Source organism: Periplaneta americana, chromosome 13 (genome assembly GCF_040183065.1).
Source record: "Periplaneta americana isolate PAMFEO1 chromosome 13, P.americana_PAMFEO1_priV1, whole genome shotgun sequence".
Lineage (NCBI taxonomy): Eukaryota > Metazoa > Arthropoda > Insecta > Blattodea > Blattidae > Periplaneta > Periplaneta americana.
This window is the reverse complement of record NC_091129.1, coordinates 51050335-51068191: the sequence shown is the minus strand read 5'-3', so window position 1 is coordinate 51068191 and position 17857 is coordinate 51050335. Positions and strand designations below refer to the sequence as shown.

At 36.5% G+C, this 17857-nt stretch overlaps 1 protein-coding gene across 1 annotated transcript in view; it reads right to left on the bottom strand.

The window, feature by feature from the left end:
* LOC138711884 (hemolymph lipopolysaccharide-binding protein-like) overlaps positions 1 to 17343 on the bottom strand; it is a 32370-nt gene extending 15027 nt beyond the window's left edge. The window contains exons 1-3 of the mRNA XM_069843162.1: positions 17116 to 17343; positions 12349 to 12460; positions 8911 to 9180 (exon numbers count right to left, since the gene is read on the bottom strand). Of these exons, the coding sequence (XP_069699263.1) occupies positions 8911 to 9180; positions 12349 to 12460; positions 17116 to 17250 (517 nt within the window). The 5' untranslated portion in view covers positions 17251 to 17343. The remainder of the gene's footprint in view (positions 1 to 8910; positions 9181 to 12348; positions 12461 to 17115) is intronic.
* Positions 17344 to 17857: the final 514 nt, after the last annotated feature.

The following is a 17857-nucleotide window of genomic DNA, read 5'->3' as shown; positions in this document are numbered from 1 at the left end:
ACGAAGGTAAAGGGCTTATTTCCTTCACTGACACATATTCTGTGAGACCAGAAAGTAGCTCCACATTGTCTCCCAGCTTTTTCTCTGCTGATGCTGCTGTTGTTGCTCCTTCCACTTCTTCTGCTGCCCGAGATGCTGATGCTGATGGCTCACCATTCAAAGGCCGATCGGTCACCAAAGAAGGCTCGAAATCAGCCTCTGAAAACACATTTCGGTCGACAGGCCAAAGACCAGTGTACCTGAAGCCATTCATTGCAATGTGCATATTTGCTGCTCTGGGGAATGCCACTCCTACCAGTGAGGCAATATGTCAGCCGCTGTCCTGGAAGTTCCCTCATCTTCGTTGATATGGCAGCTGACATGAATGTGTTCAGAGGTTTGAAGAACGACACATCCAGTGGTTGGAGACGGTGCGTGCAGTGCGACGGTAGAGATAACATTATCACACCGTACTGACGGCAGATCTCAATCGCTTTGAGCGATTGCGTATGGCTACTGTGACCATCTAAAATCAAGAGTACTTTATCCTGAGGGCTGGGTTTGACAGTTCTAATGAAGTGCCTAATCCATTCACAGAATGTGTCAGAATCCATCCGTCCCTTATCCTGACAGCGGAAGATGGTGTTAGGAGGTGCTCCAAATGTGAGAGACTCCATCATTTTTTTCCTAGCGTAAATCAGCATAGGAGGTACAAAGAAGCCACTCGCACTCATGGCATACACTCCTGTCACATTCTGACCTCGCTCACACGAAGAAATGGCTCCAACCTGATGTTTTCCCCTCTGTGCCAGAATCTTCTCTTGGCGTTGAACGACAGTGTGGGATGTCTCGTCCATGTTGAATATTCTGGCAGCAGTTAATTTGTGTTGGTCGACAAGTTGTTCTAATGTGTCAAAGAACTTGCCGACTACAACCCTGTTGAATCCTGAAGCCCTGGCAAGTGATGTGGCTTCTGGCTGCCTAAGGCTAAGTTCGGGATGGCGCTTCATAAAGCCGGAAAACCATTCTTTGCCGGCAGACTTCGTTTCCTTGTTGAACCGTGTGGCCAGTTTATTCTTCTCTGCAATCTCGTATGCTAATTGCATAACACTTCTTCGTGTCAGTCTGAAATTAAAGAATAAGCAGATTAAGTATTAGGCCTATATTAAGTTTGATTGAATTAAGTTGTAGGCCTAATGTAGGCCCTAATATACATTTTGCTGTAATGTATTTACCCATAGAACATTTTTTCTAGCTGCAGAAGATGTGTCACAAGATCATTTTCCACCTCTTGTGGCAAGTCAAGTAGGTGACTGGGCTGTCTAATTTTAGCATCCTTCCAGATTTTCTTCTTTCCACTTCCCATACACTCCCTTCGCTTTTCTTGCCTGTCTTGTAGTCATCTGTAAAGTAATGGCGAAAGCAGAATTCGTTAAAAAGTTGTAATTGTCGACCCACCAAATGAAACGAAGTCTTATTACATAATTTAAGAAATAAAATATTATTAACATTGAAATAAACTAAAGTAATGTTTTATAATATTATTAATTATATAATATTATATAAATAATATTATAATTATATGTCCTTACAAAATTTTCATCCACTGACCTCTGATTTTTGGAAATTCACACTAGTGAAGACATAATGGACAATTTTATCTTCTAAATTTGTTATATTGTAAGGGTTGGTACATTTTAGCATTGGCTCAAGTTACACGCTTTGTGATGGTTCAATTTACACTCATTGTAAAAGAAACACTTAAAAATTATTTACGTAAAAACTACTTTACAAACATTGATATAAATTTCACTCAACTTACCTCAAACACTGGTATTTCTTCGTATGTATAAGGCAGTCTTGTATTTCTAAACGTCTTCGCACAACACGCTGTCAAACTATTGTGAAAAGATTTGAAGAATTTGGGGACAGAATGTTCGACACCGTTATGACCGCGTCAAGCCAAGCCTGCATAATGAGATTTATGGACGGTTGCCTACCATGTAGAAGGTTCAAAGCGCTGTATAAAGTACCTTGCAAACTATCCTGGAAATAGTGATTGCATCGGTGGATCAAGTTACACACTGGTCCAAGTTACACGGACTTCCCCTAACATCTTACTACGTATCAAGCCAGCATTCACGTTTTGTAATTTTAACATTGAACATTTTGTATTTAACTCTATTTATAATACACATTTTATAATAGTAATACTTTTTGCTTTCAAACAAATCATGCATTTAGCACGATCAATATTGTGTATAATTATAGATTTAAAGTTGGCATCATAATGCTACTAGTCACGTTTTGTAATTTTAACATTGAACAATTTACATGTAACTCAATTCATACTCTACTTTTTCTGCATTATTTATTGATTCAGAACAAATTATGTATTTAACATGATCAATTTTTATGTGTAATTATGGATCTGAAGATGGCATCATAATGCCGAAAACGTTTATTCTTTAATAAATGTACTACAGTATGTAACACTACTTTGTATTTAGTTAAGCAAATAGACGGTCCTCACAAAATATATAATAATAATAATAATAATAATAATAATAATAATAATAATAATAATAATAATAATAATAATAATAATAATAATAATCCGTGGCGCTACAGTCCGTGAAGGCCTAGACCGACCAGCCGGCTGCTGGCCTCACGCCCACATGCCGAATCAGAGGTGGACGATCATCCAACCAGAATGGAGGTATCGTGTGGTTAGCACGATGATCCCCCCAGCCGTTATACCTGGCATTCGCAACCGGATTTCGCTACCTATCGCTAGCTCCCCAAGTGCACCACGATGCTGGGTGGGCATCGGTCCCATACACTCGCCGAAATATCATGAGAAAATTTCTTCCCCCATGAGGACTCGAGCCAGCGCTCATTCCGTAACGCGAGTCCTAGGCAGGATGCCTTAGACCACGACGCCACGACGCGGGACATATATATATATATACAGGCGCGGATACAAGGGGGGGTCTGGGGGGCTATAGACCCCCCTATCATTTCAAAGACTTTTTTTATTTAAAATGTGCAAAGCATTATTTTTTCATTCATATAACTTCTATGATTTCTTCACTCTCTAAACTTCATATTATTTTGCTATTTTACTTTGACATACAAACACTCTTTACAGTTCGCAGTGAATAGATCAGGTAAGTGGTCGCATTCCTTAGGGGTCGTTACCATGGGGTTTAACAATAGCTCGGACTTCGGAACGGAAATCTAACGGTAACCACCCCTACCACACTGTAGCTAGGCAGCTACCGATATCTTTGTTATCGTACTTTACAATAGCCACTACATTCGACTTCTGAATTGAGGCGAGAAGTGATCAGTCTGCACAGCTGAATTATTTAGTGTAAGAGTTATAAGAAATTATAAAATGTCGGAACGTAAGTTTCAAACAAATATCTTACAATTTTTCAAGAAGCCGTGTGGTGAAGTGAAAGAAAAGTGCAGTACGGATGACAATGATACAACTGATGAAGAAAAGTGTATGCCTGTTAATACCGTAACAGGGAATCGGTTATGTGCGGTGAAAGTGATGACGCTAGTTCGACGACTCATAATGTATTAGATATTGGTTGCTTAGTGGAAAAAGAAATATGCAGTGACGAGATAAAATACAAAGCTCTAACAAATCCATGGGTTCCAGACGAAAAATATCCATTTCCGAGGACACTAGAATCGGGACAGTCTAGACAATTTCAGCATGCGTGGCTTAAAAGATTTCTATGGCTGTCTTACAGTAAGAAGGATGAAGGTGCGTTCTGTCACGTGTGCGTTTTATTTGGAACTAAAGAGGGAGGGCGAAGCAAACTTATGTTACACAATTTAGTTACGAAACCTCTCAGAAAATTCAAAAAGGCCTCTGAAATATTCAGGAGACATTCAGAGAACAGTTATAACAAAACTGCTCTCTTAAAATGTGACAACTTTAAACGAGTGTTTGAAAGTAAGGTAGAGAACGTTCTGGTTCAATTGAATAATGAAGTGTTACAAACAATGCGCGAAAACAGGATGAAACTTGTCCCAATAGTAAAAACAATTATTTTGTGCGGCCGACAAAATATTCCATTAAGAGGACACAGGGATGATGGTGCGATTGACTTGGAAAGCGAAAATCAAAACGAAGGTAATTCCAAGGAGCTTCTTAAATATCGCGTTGATGCCGGTGATCAGATTCTGCATATTCATCTTAAAAATGCCCCAAAAAAACTCTTCTCTAACAAGTAAAACAACGCAAAAGATCTCATAAACTGTTGTGGCACCATTATTGAAAAGAAAATTGTTGAAGAGGTTAACCAAAGTAAAACATCCCAGACGACTTCAGCTTCGTTAAACTGTAAGTAACATTTAATCGACTTTCCATTCCAGTCACCATTTCCTTTAGAATTAGAACTAACTGAAGACTTAGAACCTAAGAGTGACAATATTGTTGTGGTTTATTTATTTGTTTTTAATCCCATTGTTCTGTGTAATGATTATACTACTGTATTCATATGTTAATTGAGGGGTTGGTGCAAGAAAGGCACTTCTCTCAAATGCAAGTTTAGAGAAAATTGATGTTGGAAACTCAAACCGTAATAATGTTATCTATGCATGCCTTTACATTTTGTGTACCGGTACTCCTGACCTCTATGATTACAGTATTGAACTACAACTTTGTGATCATATGCATAACAGATCAGAGATCACAATAAAGCGTTTTACTCAAAAAGGGCACATCCTCTAAAATGCCCTTCTCGCACCCAGTCCCTCAATTATTATTAGCCCCCCCCCTATTATTAAATTCTAGATCCGCGCCTGTATGTATATATATATATATATATATATATATATATATATATATATATATATATTTATTTATTTATAAATTATTTCTGCTTATCGGTCAACCATCAATATCATTATGAAATTTATGAAAATGTAATGTTATTTTGTAGGTCTACTTGAGTAATTATTCAATATTTTTATCCAATATGTTATGGTAAATGTACATTTTATTTGTAGAATTTATTTTATATTACTTTTATGAAAAAATTATTAATAAAGTACGATATGTTCTCATACATAATTAATTTTCATGCAAAGTTAGACACATAAAACATCAGAATAATTAAACACAGTACTAAAATATACCATCGCCGGAAAAAGGCCGTATACAGAGTTTCATATTATATTTGAAGAGTCCACTGCAAGAATGATGGTTGTCATTTGGAACACATTTTTCAGGAGAAGCAATTGAAAGTTTGAAATGCATAGCGCTCAAAGCTTAACTGTGATTTTCCGATCATTACTGGACAATGACTATCAGTGTTAATGCCATATAACTCTCTATGTACATTCTATATGTCTTAAGCTATGCACTGACAGTCTTGGTTTATTTTCGACAAGAAAGTGACATCCATCATTCTTGCAGTGGACTCTTCATGTATTTACTAATAGCAGAACATACTATTTGCTGTCATGTTTCAATAATGTTGTTTTAAATATCCTCGAAACTATTTAACATAAATGAAGAACATTTTCGACGCAACTATGATGAAGCTGACATCTTACAAACATTGAAAATAGTTTATATCAGAACTACATTTTTCTGTATACGCCCTTATTCGGGTGGCGTCCTTAATTGTACAATCTTTGAGATAAATTATATACACATGTGTGATGTTCACAATACATTTTCCTGCCTCAAAATCACTAATATTTAGCATCATAATGAAATAATACTTCTAGATTTCATTATTATTCTCACACTCAGGAGCCATTTTGCCACCACTCTATGTCAGAATAGTCAACAAACTTCACTGATAGCTATAGTTGAGATAGTTGAGCTGTAACTTGTAAGTTGACAAGTTACATGAATGTGATCTGAAATATCAATTACTCTCGAAAACCGTACTTTCGCTTTTACAAAATATATTTTGACGTATGAAGCACATAATTAATTGTACTAGAAGTGCACAAAACTGATAGCTAGGGACTGCATTTGTTGTATTATTTTTAAAGTGAAATAGGTGTTATTTTTAAACAATTTGGCGTTATATAGCTATGTTTTAAGGCTTTAACGGTGACTATGATTAGAATTTGACTTTTGGGTAATCCACTAAATGTATATTTCTTCACAACGTGAATGAAAGGGTACAAATAACAGTAATGCTGAAGAATTCTGTCAGTATACTACTGATGCTGCTGCTCCTATTACTACTACTGCTACTGCTTCTACTACTATTACTACCACTGTCCACCGAGTTTCCGCCGAGTTAGCTCTGTGGAAGCGCGTCTGCTTCCAGACTAGCCGGCCCGAGTTCCATTCCCGGTGGGGTCAGAAATTTTAATGTAAAATTTTTACCTTGGGACTAGGAGAGATGGCGATGCACAACTTCTAATCACTAAATTGTGCACCGGTATGTCTGAGTTAAATTCCAGATCTCTTCGAAGTGCATATGAAGAGAAGACGTATGTCACTGTTGATAGTGATTCGTCCGTCGGATGGGAACATAAAGCCTGGAGGCCCCTTGGTGCTATTCGACAGGAGTACGCTACGTATTGACACAGAGTTTCTCCTTCTCCCTTTTTCACCTTCATCATCCTTACCCATACATAACACGAACACTTACATATACACTCACCCTAGTACTCGACATACAGTAACTCTTCACAGATACACATCATGCGTAACGTGACCCACCGAAGTGGTGAAAATGGGTCACAGTCCTGCTATCTATCCTCATCTTACCCGAATCACGCAAGTGAAGTGGATAGGTATTAGATACAAACACACTATTACTACTACTACTAAGGTAGGTGTCCCTCATATTGCCATGCTAAGGTTTGAGAATTTTTCTAGCCGCCATTTTGAAAAAAAAATGTAAACCACTTTTTTCTTACTCGTTCTCAGTTTAATAGGCTTTCTTAAAACAATTTTCTTTCCCAATAAAAATAGCTTTATTGTCCAAAAAGTCCCAAATTCCAAAAGTCTGCCTAGTGGCCATATCAGGAACATGTGCACATGATATGGCCACCCTTGTTCCATCTTCTACAAATCGTGATTGTTTTCAGTTTGATAGAGCAGTTGTGCTAAAATTAAATAATTTTGGTGTAAAATGAATAAACATGATACTTAATAACCTTTTTTATAATTCAAAAGTGTAGTCAAAACAGGTTTTTCCATCAAAAATTAAGTTGTTTACAAAATTGACATAAAAATTTAACTTCAAAAAACAAAAATGAATAATAATTCAAGAGAACAGTACTTACAAGACAAAAATAAGATTTTGAAAACAAATTACTGATCGCAATTGGGACAAATAAAAATGCCTTTGTCAGCAGCAGTGAGGCCAACACACTCTTCGTGGTAGAAATTCTCACAGACTCCGCAGAGTCGCATGTCCTTGACTTCGTCCTCCTGACAAATCGTTTTAAAGGGACTACTGGTCGTAAGTGTTTCGACAGTTCTTTGAAGAGGAACCCTGACGTTGCACGACGCAAAGCTCACAGATTGAACCCAGCCCGAGCTCAGAATGTTAGGAGTCAATGTATACCTAACCTACAGAAAACAAACGGAATATTCTCTGGTAGAGCTGTTTTCTTGTTCTGGTATAAAGATGGTTCTCCCACCTAACGTTGACTTCTTTAATGGGCCAACTTTCTCCAAATAGCGGCGTAAAGTACGTTTAGGCACATAAAACGTTTTACTTGCCCCTTGAACTGAGAACTTTCCACTCTTTATACTGCTCACTGCCTTGGACATGGCTTCTTGAGCCCATAATCCCCTCTTATTCATGTTGACCGACATTATTTTATATCTGAAACAAAATTTCTAAAGCTTCCACTAAAGCGAATACTTAAGTTACAGTATATGGACTGTATTGTCTACTAATACCAAATATTTCCAGCACATTTGTAAAAAGAAAAAAAAAATGTTTCTATTGCAACGTAACGTATTTTCTACCGATTCAGATTAAAAAACACATGATTATGAAGTCATTTTTTCTTACAATACAAAATTTTTTAGTAATCCCAGCTATAAGGCATGTAAATTTGTCAGGTGAAAAAATAAAAGTGAAATGAACTTGATATGGCCGTGGTGCATTTGATATGTCCATATCAGGAGCAGGTAAGCTTTCACGAAAATCGTTTGATTATGAACAACTCGTAAAAGATACACCATCAACGACAACACCAATCACCAGAACATTAAAAACTGAATGGAGTACGATTGTTTTTCATGAAAAAGATGCATAAAACAAAGGAGACTTACCAGAGAAAAGTAAGAAGAGTTCACATGAAAAACGCAAAACAGGCAACGGACGTCATATTGCTCAACCTGACTGGATGTGAAAAGATCGACTGACATACCAGGATGCCCTTTCAGTGGATGCTGCTGCAATTTAGCGGATTTCTTGGTTAACTAACTCACAATAGGGGGGTGGCCATATTAGGAACATGGCCATAACAGGAGCACCCACCTTACTACTACTACTATCTTACTACCTGCATTACTACTACTACTAATACTGCCTAGTGATACTATTGCTGCTGCTAATAATCTACTAATACTACAACTGCTGCTACTAGTACTACTACTACCACTACCGCCACCACCACTACTACCATGTATTACTGCAACTACTATCTGTGGACTACTGCTACTACTAGCTTACTACTACTACTACTACTACTACTACTACTACTACTACTACTACTACTACTACTTGTACTAGTACTTTGCTTGAGAGAGCAGTATTCTTATCCATAAAATAAAGTTGATATTGCGAGAATGTTGTGAAATTCCAAAATCGTGGCTTTTAACTTTCGCTTTGGTGGGTTTTTTCTAGTACTGCTACCATATGTTCTCTGAAAAAAGAATGCACAATTAGACAAGAGAACACAAACTCGAAATTTTACCGAAAATAGTGACGTATTGTCCCTCGACGTAGTGATCGTGGATGCCTATGTAGGCCCAATCGTTCCTCCAATCGTCGAACATTTTGGGGTTGGGTATCCAGAATCTGAGTAGGGCTTTGGTCTCTGTCTCCGAATTGATAACGGCTAAGTGCGCCCCCTCCTGGGCACATGTCTGACGTGCCTCGTACCAGCTCTGGAAGTCCGTGTGAAATTTGTAGTACCCCAGATCGTGCACCAGCTCGTAATCAGGACCGGGGCGTTGCGGAGGTGCTATAAAACATGATAATTGGAAGAGGTTGTGAAAAACAGTAACTCTGGGCACGATTCTAGCCATAAATATGAAGTAAAGGAAATAAATTGCCTATGATGTATAGGCTAGGTTGTCTTTAACACATCCTATCTAGAGTTGAACAACGATCGAGAGAGCAAGACTAACAGCGTCCTCAAAGCCGAAAACCCACACAAAAGTATGCCTACGTCATTGACTGCTTGTAAGTGAATCAAACGAACGTTCAAGACATCGGGAGTGGTCTATTCTCTGTTATCAAGAAACCTTGAATCCTCACAGTTGTTTATACCAGACTGAACTTTTGAATAATTTCGAGGAAAAAATTGTTTCGGGGCCGGGTATCGAACCCGGGACCTTTGGTTAAACATACCAACGCCCAACCAACTGAGCTACCCAGGAACTCTACCAGACACCATCCAATTTTTCCCTCTATACCCACAGAGCTCAAAGTGGGCTGACAACCGTCAAGCAATCAACATTGAATGCACACTAACTCTGTGTGACTTAAATTGTGGTTTTCTGTTTGCGAACAGTGACGTGTATTATGCAAATCAAGCTTTCAGGTATAACTCCCTGTAAAGTTGATTTGAATCATTTCGAGGGAAAAATTGTTCCGGTACCCGGGACCTTCGTTAAAAGTACAAATAGAATCTGTACGATTAAAAAACAAACATTCATCCTACAGAACAGAATTATTGAGATACTAGATTTCGCATGTTTATTATTAAATATTAATAAAAACGTAACAGATTGTATTGTAAAGATGATTTTATTTCTTCATTGTTTAAAGTTCTCATAAAATTTCATAGTACTGATTATTAGCATTTATACGCACTTCAATAATAATAGTAGTAGTAGTAGTAATAATAATAATAATAATAATAATAATAATAATAATAGCAAATCAAAGAAAATGAATTACTAGTTCAGAGTTTTGTCATTAGAAAGTATGAAGCCGTCATAGCTATTTCGACATTTAAATACCAAACATCCAGACATACAGTAGGAGACAAAACACATCATTTTTCACCATAGTGTCCCCTTAAACGAATTATCCTTGCACCAAAAATAATGCTCCCTGGACCAAATTTCGTATTTTAATTAAGCTTATGTGTTGGAAGTTGACGCGCCTAGTTGGATATGGAGAAACAATTTATTTTAGAGATCATTTTTGCCTGTTGCTATCATAATTTCCCATGCTTGTATGATCTAGTTGGCTTTAAATAAACATATCTTCATAGGCTTTTTCCGAGGTTAGTCTATCCATTATCATTGGCATGGATATGATTCTACAAGATGATTGCATGAAGTTACTGACCACATAATATTAGCAAACGATTTATTTCAAAATATAATTCCGAACTAGGTACTATAATCCTTTCGAAAAATTTAGGCTACTAATGCTTAATTTGAAGATGGTAACGATTTTCAAAGAGTGTTTTTTTCCCTCGCTGTTATTTATATTCGTTTTACATCTCTGGTCATATCGCGAGTTAATCTTCTATGTAAAATCCGAAAGCCTGCTGTTGAGACTGGACAAAGAGTGTTGTTGGGATCTTATGTTAAGTTTCGAAGTACAAGAAACACTTCGAGGCTTGCTTTTCTAGCAGTTATTAAATTTACTACTGTTTAGAGATTTTATGCAGTCAGAAGTTAACAAATAAATGTACTAAACGGAACCTATTTCCAGGCTCACACTTTTTACGATAATATATTTTCCATTTGTCCATTTTATTTTCTACATTTTCTATTATCTACATATTTACCTAAACTAAATATTTTCAATTGTCATTGTAAATAGTATATAGAACTAGAAAATATAATGGTGCTTTAAAATGCACTTACTGGTTTTTCTGTACCCGTGAAATGGCACAAGTACTGTTGGAATTTGACGCGCCTTACATACCACTATCACCTCTATTCTGGAAAAACAGAAAGGATTTCTTTCATGTTGTTTCTAAGCAGCCTGTGCTTCCGATCGACCCGCTATTTGTTTGCTTATCGTTTTTCGCCATAAATTAGTTAGGAGATTTTATTTAGACCCCATAGGCCTATATAATACACAAGAGTTAATTTCTCTGGAAACTATGCATGTAATTAAAATAATTTTTACATTATATACAAGTCATTCAGAAGGAAAGGGCGATCCTAAAGGAAAAACTTTATATAAACATGTTTTAATCTCAACGATTTTGGACAAAATCAATCGAAACTTTGAGGACCAGGAAAAGTGCAGGTGATAGTAAATAAAGAGATTTTTACATCCCAATCTCGTTAAACCAAATGCATACGTGCGCAGTTGCTCATAATAAGAACCTTATGGTGGGGTGTTAATTTGCTAGCTAGCTGCAAATGGAAAAGTAGCGAGGAAGGATAACTTCCCAGTGTATTTTCTTCTTCTCCTCACGCGGAAGTTGGTTTCACGAGATAAGGAATGGCCTGTACTGTACCTGTATGTTGTGTTTCATTTTTCATTACTCTTTACATAGAAAGTTAAAAAATGACAACGTTACCCTCGACTCACTTGCAGCTCGTGTTGCTAATTTGAGCTTGTTTGGACATTCCTTAATGTGATCACAATCATTTAAAACGTGGTCAACCAATTGCTTTCTTGTTTCCACTTTGCGCTTGTAGACTTCTCTCTTCAGCCAATCCCTCAAACAATAATCTAATGGTGTAAGATCGGGTGACCTCGGTGGCCAAGAAATGGCACCACCGCGACCGATCAAATGCCCAAAATAGGTTTCATTGAGGTACTGAACTACTGGCTGGTTGAAATGTGCAAGGACCTCATTTTGTAAGAAGCACATACCAGCCCGTGTTGCCAAAGAAACATTCTTTAAGTATTCTAGTAACACATAAACACATGCAAGTAACTAACATGTCATAGGCAATAGTACAACTTAATGTCGTTTTGGTTGCGTCTGCATCAATGTGAGCAATAATGCGGGGGAAGAAACGGAGACTCATGCCCATCATTTAAAAAAATAGCCATTTCTCGGAAACCACTGAGAATAAGACATGTTTATATAATATTTTTCGTTTAGAATCGCCCGTACTGTCACCCCTCAGCGTATGATTCTATCCTCCTGAATCACCCTACATAACGATAATTCACTGTTGAGAATTAGAGGAAGTTGATAGCTTACCTGAAACAGTGGCAACTATGGAGACAGATTCAGAGCCTTCACACTTGGCTGCAGTATGATCAACGTCCACGTGTAAAGGTTGTCCATCATTGTCCCCGTGCTCTAGTTTTACCTGCAATCATACAATACAGATTTAAATTAATTCATTGCCATTTTGTTAACCATTTACAGACTCAGAAAAATGATTTATGAAAACTGTAATGGATTTGTAATATTTCTTGCTATTAATTATTCCATGACTGTTATCAGTCCACCGCTGTAGAGTAACGATTAGCATGTCTGACTGTAAAATGAGGGGGTCCGGGTTCAAGTCGTGATTTGCGCCAGATTTGTAGTTTCTTTCTAATTGAGGAATTGTTGTTTTGTCAACTGTTCCAAAACAGGTTTGAATATCATAAATGACACCAATAAAGCGTAACTCATGAGGCAACTAAGCCAAGAGGTAATGGGTAGTGTGGAAAGCTCTAATTGAGGAATACGGTTATGTATTAGGGAAATGGGTTTGCGCCAACGAAATTCTGCGTAAGTATTTTTATTTTTTTTTTGTGAAGTTGGTAGAGATCGCTCACGAAATCTTGTGATATGCGCATAGTAAGGCCTACTTCTCTTTCTACTGAAGTATTATCTGTGCATTTCTAACTGACGACTCGTCAGTAACAGAGCGGTAGCTGTTACTTCTTATAGGCTACCTGCATCCTCCAAGTTGTACCCAAAGAAAATAAAATATTAAATAAAGTACATAAGTGAATATAAAATACAGTGACACAGATGTTTGATAGTTACATGGTTGAATATATTTCAGTGTTTTTCTTACAATATTTTCAACTAATGCTTATAGTAAGGAATGTTAGTTTGTATTATAAAGTCAGGGGGCGTGATACAGTGCAGATTGTGTCATTGTGTGTGTTGTAGAGTATATCGCCGGATTCAGCTTTGCTGGTAACAGGAGTAGCTCCAGTTCTGTGGAAATGCTCGAATGAAGAGGTACCGGAATTAGTCGAATCCAGCGTCTTTGATGATGATAATGCTAGCTTCAGCTCCGTAAAAATATGGAACCCTCAAAGTGGCGTGGGCCAGGCTTGCTAAATTCCAAATTATATCCGTGGATATCACCGGATCTAGTTTTACTAGTGATACCTACGAACCCCAGATCTTTTGAATTGACAGGATCCAAGTTTTCTAGAGATAGTGCTGAAATGTCAGGCCCAAGCTTTCTTAAAGCCAAGTTACATGTATAGTAATCCCCGGAACAAGCTTAGCTGATGATGATACGAATAGCTCTTTCCCTGTTGTTTTGTCCAGATCCAGGGTTCCTACAGTAGTGTGTAAGTCTCCAGATCCAGGCTCGCTAATGCGAATTAACTTATGTGGAAATCGCCGAATCCGGCTTTGTTGCTAGTGATACAAGTAGTTCCAGCCCTATGGAAGTGCCTAGATCCAAGGTTCATAAAGACAGTCTGCAAATGGTCAGGTTGAGGCTTGATAAAAGTCAATTTGCATTAATGTAAAAAGCCGAATAAGCTTTGCTAATGTTGATGCGAGTAGCTCAAACGATGTGGAAGTGCTCAGATTCAGGGCTTATAAAGATTGTGTAGAAGTAACTAGATTCAGGCTTGGTAAAACCAAGTTACATATTTTGAAATCGTCACATCCAGCTGTGCTGATAATGAGAGAATTAGCTTCAGCTGTGTGGAAGTGCTCTGATCCAGGGTTTTTGGAGTTAATCTAAAAGTGCCCAGATCTAAGCTTCCTAAATGCTAAATCACATGTTTGGAAACCGGCGGATCCAGGTTTGCTGATGATACGAGTCACTCCAGCTCTATGGAGGTGAATAGATCTAGCCTGTAGTTCTTATAGTTAGTGTGGAAGTGGTTATGTTCAGGCTTTCTAAATGGCAAGTTACATGTATGGAAATCGACTAATTTAACTTTGCTGATGATGATACGAGTAGCTCCAGCTGCGTAGAAATGCCCAAATCCTGGTTTCCAAGAAATAGCCTGGAAGTGGCCAAGTCCAGGCTTGCTAAAGTCAAGTTACAACTATAGAAATTACCGGATCCAGCTTTTGTGATGATGATGTGTTTAGGTTGAGCTCTGTGCAAGTGCCCAGATCCAGAGCTTATAAATGGAGAGCGAAATTTTAGGTTTTAAAAAGTGGCATTTTAGGCACCTAAAATAGACTCTTAAACTCCTTTAATTAGGCTCTATGAAATAAAAAATAGTTTTTTTTTGTTAAAGAATGCCACTAATATAAGAGTGTTTTACATTCACCAATCACATTTCTATAGTTTGTTTCACAGTAGATAATCAGTACCTATTGTGGCTATTGTGTCGCTCATTGATGTACTTACAAATGGTGAGAAAAAAGGAAGGGGTTATCTGTCTTAGAGTGTAAGAGAATGCTTATTCGGGTACAACCCAGCGAGTTTGTGTTAAATTGCTGACAGACAGAGGAAGATGTAATAATAATAATAATAATAATAATAATAATAATAATAATAATAATAATAATAATAATAATAAGTCCCGCAGGAGTTCTTTTACATGCCAGTACATCTACTGACATGAGCCTGTCGCATTTAAGCACACTTAAATGCCTTTGACCTGAGCCGGGATTGAACCTGCAACCTCGAGCACAGAAGGCCAGCGCTATACTAACTACGCTATCAGGCCGACTAACATTTGGAATTTTAGGATTGGGAGATTGTAAGAATGAGATGTGGTGGCTCGGAGATACTTCTCTATCGTGTTGTTCACTGCTAGGAAGGAGTTGTTATCCGTCTTAGAATGTAAACTGTACAGGATGTTAAGAAAAACAGTAAACTTTTACGAAAAATGATGCAAAAATTAAAAAAAAAGAAACTTAAAAATATGCACTAACGTCGAAATAGGCATTTTAAGCACTATAAAACCCCTTTATTTATACCTACTGTATATTTCCATGAAAAATGTAAATATTGAATGTCAAGCCTGTATGTATCAAAGAAACAAATATGTTTTTGCCTAACTTTCGCTCTCTACTTATAAAAATAGTCTGCAAGTGGCCAAGTTACATGTATGGAAATCGCATGATCCAATTTTTCTGATGATGATACGAGTGGCTCTGAGTCTGTAAAAGTGTTGAATATTTGCAAAGTTACACTAATTTAAAGCTGTTAAAAATTACATTTTTCTTTAGTTTTATGAGCAAAAGAATGTTACAAATAGATAATGAACTATTCAGAAGTATATTTTAATTGGTTAATATACTGAAGATACAAAGGCTGTAACCAGTAATCGACACATCTAATAACTTATTAATAATACATAGCGTAAGACAAAAAGTGCGTTCAAAACTTAATTTTAAATTTCGATAGCGTCCGGCAAACCCTGATGTCATTGGTTAGAGAATTCGAAAGACGAGATAATGATACTGTATAGGAGGATGAATATAATGACGTTCTGTGATGAGGGATAGAAAGAAATGCTTGATTCTGAGTCCGCACTGTTGTGAAAAACTGAAAACATGCTGCTAGGTAAGTAGGAGTAGAGGTATGCAAGAGTTTAATTAGCAGTGTCAGTGAATGCACGATTCTTCGTTCCTTCAGATGAACCCTGATAGAAGCTCGAAAGATGGATATATACTCGTAGTATGACTTCTAAATTTTAATAATGTAACTCCTTTGTTTTCATCAGCCAACTGAAGCAGAATAAATTACTGTGTAACTTTTGACTCTGGACGTCTTAACTCATTTCGCCATCATTTCTTCACATGTTATTCTCAAAGCGCTAGTTAACTTCATGGTACAACATAAAGCGAAACTTGTTTCCAGGAGTACACTCGTATTATTTCCCTTCTATTACTATGAATTTTTTTTAAACAGATGTAGGCTATTCTTTCACACGTTGTTTAGTTTAAAGAAGTATCTATTTGAATTCTTCATAATTACCTTCTGATCAGTTAAGATAATATTTTCTTAACTCTTATCTCTTCTTTATTACGTCATTCATTTCGTCGTCGGTAATATTTCGATTATCATGCTGACCAGTGGATCCGTGGTTCTCACGTTCAAATCTGGTCGAGTGCTATGGATTTTATTGAGCAATGGAATTCTAAGCATGACTGTTTTCGGGAGAAGATAAAAGCTTGGAGGCCCGTGTCGTAGATTTATGACACGCAAAGAACCTCTCCCTGCAGATCTCCAAGCAAAATTTCGTCGCTGTTTCTCTCTGTCGTTGACTTTGCACGCTGAGTATATTGCCATAGAAAACGTCGTTAATAACTAATATTATTAATTCTGTACCTCATTACTGTTACTAATGCCGCTATCTCATAAATAAATAAATAAATAAATAAATAATTAAATAAATAAATAATAAACAATAAATGAAATAAATAAATACATAAAAAATTAATAAAATAACTAAACAAATAAATGAAAAAATAAAGAAAAATAATTAATTAAAGTAATTATAAAAATAAATAGATAAATAAAAATATATAACATAAATAAGTAAAATTAAATAACTGAAATAAATAAGTAATAAATAAAATAACTAAATAAATAAAAAACATTAGGTAAATAAATAAAAAGGTAATAAATAATAAATGAAATAAATACATAAATAAATTAATAAAATAACTAAATAAATAAAAAAAATAATCAATTAAAATAATTGTAGATAAATAGATAAATAAGTACATAAATAAAAGTAGGTGAAATACTGCAACTTCTCTTAACAAGACAGAATATAATAACCAAAAAATACACAGAAAATGGGATATTACCTGAGCGATCCAATGTCCAGTCCGGTTCTTGTTACTGGCGATGGAGAATCTAAGCGAATTTGATTGTGATGGTGAGCAATGCAGCCCATTGGACAAGTCAACAATCCACAGGAGCACTCCTACATACAGCAACATTTCTTCTAAGTTGAAAAAACGTATCTAAACGCTGGCAGTTGCAATGTTGGGACAGGCTTTTATAGGGCCACACAGAAATAAGAAACTCTCTTATCCGGATTATCTATTATTATCTGGCAACCAGATTGAAGTAATTTTATGTGACTGCTGTGTAATCTTCTTAGTATGCACGTACAGAATGGTGCAGCTTAAAATAAATAAATTGTAATGAAAGTTTATTTTATTTTCGAGGATAGTATCCTCGCACAGTCCTATGAGGTGTATTAAGTGATCGCGCTTCTAGATACAAATTAAATGGCTCAAATTCGATTCTAGTCAAGAATATGAAATTTATTTCCCTTCCACTTGGACATCGTATGTTTCTTGTCTCAAGTTTACCCTATGTTTTTAAGCAATACGTTCATTGCACCCCTGATCATATATATATATATATATATATATATATATATATATATAGTGACTTTTATTTCAAAACAATAATGTTACTTTTTTTAATTCACACAACAATAATGACTTTCTATAACTGAATTTAAACACTCCCGTCAACAATGGGTATTTCACGCCACACAGCAACACAGTATTCGTTAGTGCACTCCACAGACGACAA